At 29.1% G+C, this 2,253-nt stretch overlaps 1 protein-coding gene across 4 annotated transcripts in view; it reads left to right on the top strand.

The window, feature by feature from the left end:
- The window catches only part of LOC106463113 (RNA-binding protein 39-like), an 80,722-nt gene extending 79,326 nt beyond the window's left edge, over positions 1 to 1,396 (top strand). For all 4 annotated transcript variants that reach the window (XM_013923087.2, XM_022390682.1, XM_022390678.1 and 1 more), the window contains one exon: positions 950 to 1,396. In XM_013923087.2, the coding sequence (XP_013778541.1) occupies positions 950 to 1,035 (86 nt within the window). In that variant the 3' untranslated portion in view covers positions 1,036 to 1,396. The remainder of the gene's footprint in view (positions 1 to 949) is intronic.
- Positions 1,397 to 2,253: the final 857 nt, after the last annotated feature.

Raw genomic sequence — 2,253 nt, 5'->3', positions numbered from 1 at the left:
GGCTGAAAGGTCAATATAATAAATATATATAAATGTATAATGTTATGAACTTTAAACTATATAGACTAAACATTTATGTTTTTGTGTTATAATCTGTAGTCATTCTACATCGAAAAAAGCATAATTTCATGAAACTAAAACCCACAGCAGAGGGTACAGCCAATCAAAGAATTCATTCGGCCTCTATGTCAGAGATTCTCTTTTCAATTTCACTTCTGGTGAAAAAGAACATAAATCCTTAACATACATATACAGTCATTAAATAGTTAGTCTGCTGCATAATATTAACTAATGAAATGTCATAACATTAACCACGTACCAGAATTAATTTAGGTTACTATATGATGATGTAAAATGGACTCAAAACCCCATAGATTTTCTCATTTCCTGTTGTGTTGTACAACAGAAATTAGCTACACTTGCAACATTCCTTTGCAAAACACTTCTGGATTGTCATGATAGTCTACTTTGTGCAACCATGACATCACTCCACTTTTTTACACACTGCTTAACTTAGTCATTCCCAGTATGTCCATGATAGTTCTACCTTTTGAAAACTATAGTTTCTTATTTTTTCTTTTACTAATGTTACAGAATGTGAACTGCAACCTTAGCAAAATATTAACATTTTGTCATGATATGATCATTTCACATTTCAAACATCTGTCAGTGCAGGACTTAAAAATCATGTCTTGCATCATCCTGTATGGTGTATCAGCCTATTAAAATTTTGGTATTTGAAAAGAAAGGTTTTTGTGATAGTTTTCCAGCTGTGATGAGTATAAACTGTTTATATGGAGATTTGGCGTGCCATTGTTTATCATTAAACATCGTGGAGTTTAATTTACAAAACTTAACTATGATTAGTTATTAAGTAGTCTTATCAAATTGATTTATAGTTTAACTTTTAATTGAATAAAATTGACTGAATATTTTTTTTTCATTTTAGGACGATTTATCACTGCTGCCTATGTCCCTGTAGTGAACTATCATGGTTTGTTCCCTGATGCAGCAAACATACAAGCATCATTATGAGAAGTGTCAGAAGTAATTGTTAACTGAATGTGACTCTTGTCTTTTCATTTTTGTATAAAACCACACAAAAACCAGGTTAGGTATCACTTTCAACTTTGTCCAGTTAAATATTATAAACAAAGTTACATAAACTCACTGGTTTACTGTGCAAGAGTAATAGTGAAGGAGTTTTTGAGTGGTATATTTTATGTTAAATCAGCTTGTAAATATCAAAGTATATGACATTTCTTTAAAATCTGTAAATAAAACCATTTTCCAGGATTATTTCTGTATTCATTTTACTTGTAATATGATAAGTTTACACAGAGTTATTTGTATGAGATCCTTATCCAGAAATAATAGCCAGACATATTTGTTCTCAGTACTGTGTGATTATTGTGTTTCATTACCAGAATTAAGCTGATTAGATGGCTTTATTTGCAGTGACTTTACTTTTAGACCTGGCTATTCCAAATCAGTGATAACTATATTTCTGATTTGTGTACTAAAAAATATACTGTTTAACTTTTGGCATACACCTTGGGTTGCAAGTGTTTATGTTAGATTTAAAAGTAGTAATTAAAATGAATACATAGCAAATTAAAATATTTTTGACACATAACACAGGATTATTGTGTAAAAAGGTAGTATTATTTTGTTTTTATCTTTAAGTAACTGGTTCCTTATGTTTGGAATATAAAATATATCCTTTTATGAATAAATATTCCTAACCCCTGGTCAGAATCAGGACTTTTGTCTAGAAAGTGCTTTACATCATAATTTGGCAAATTCTTTACGTTCATATGTTTTATACTTTATATTTTAAATCTCTACAGGACAATTATTTTAACTAACATCATAAGTATACTACATTTCTTAGCTATTGAGAAACAAGAAAAATGTAAGTAGTTGTTCTTATGGAAGTCACAGTATAGGTTATTCAGGTATAAAATGATTAAAAACGTGATTAATATTATCATTGATTGGCTTGTTGTAGGATATCATTGTGTTACTGTATGTTTTACATTCTCCATATTTCCTCTTGTTTGGTTTACCAAGAAATAAGAGAGGTAAAATAAAACTACCAGTCCAAAAAAAAAAGAATATGAATGAAGATATATCTGAGTATTTAATAGAAAATTAATATTCTTAGCACAAACATGATATAATTTATACAAATTTTTGTTTTGTCTAGCCATGCTCTACAGTTGTGTATAGTTCTAGATGAAATTTGCAACA

The sequence above is a fragment of the Limulus polyphemus genome, unplaced genomic scaffold (assembly GCF_000517525.1).
Source record: "Limulus polyphemus unplaced genomic scaffold, Limulus_polyphemus-2.1.2 Scaffold50, whole genome shotgun sequence".
In the NCBI taxonomy this organism is placed as follows: domain Eukaryota; kingdom Metazoa; phylum Arthropoda; class Merostomata; order Xiphosura; family Limulidae; genus Limulus; species Limulus polyphemus.
This window is presented reverse-complemented; position numbering and strand designations above follow the sequence as displayed.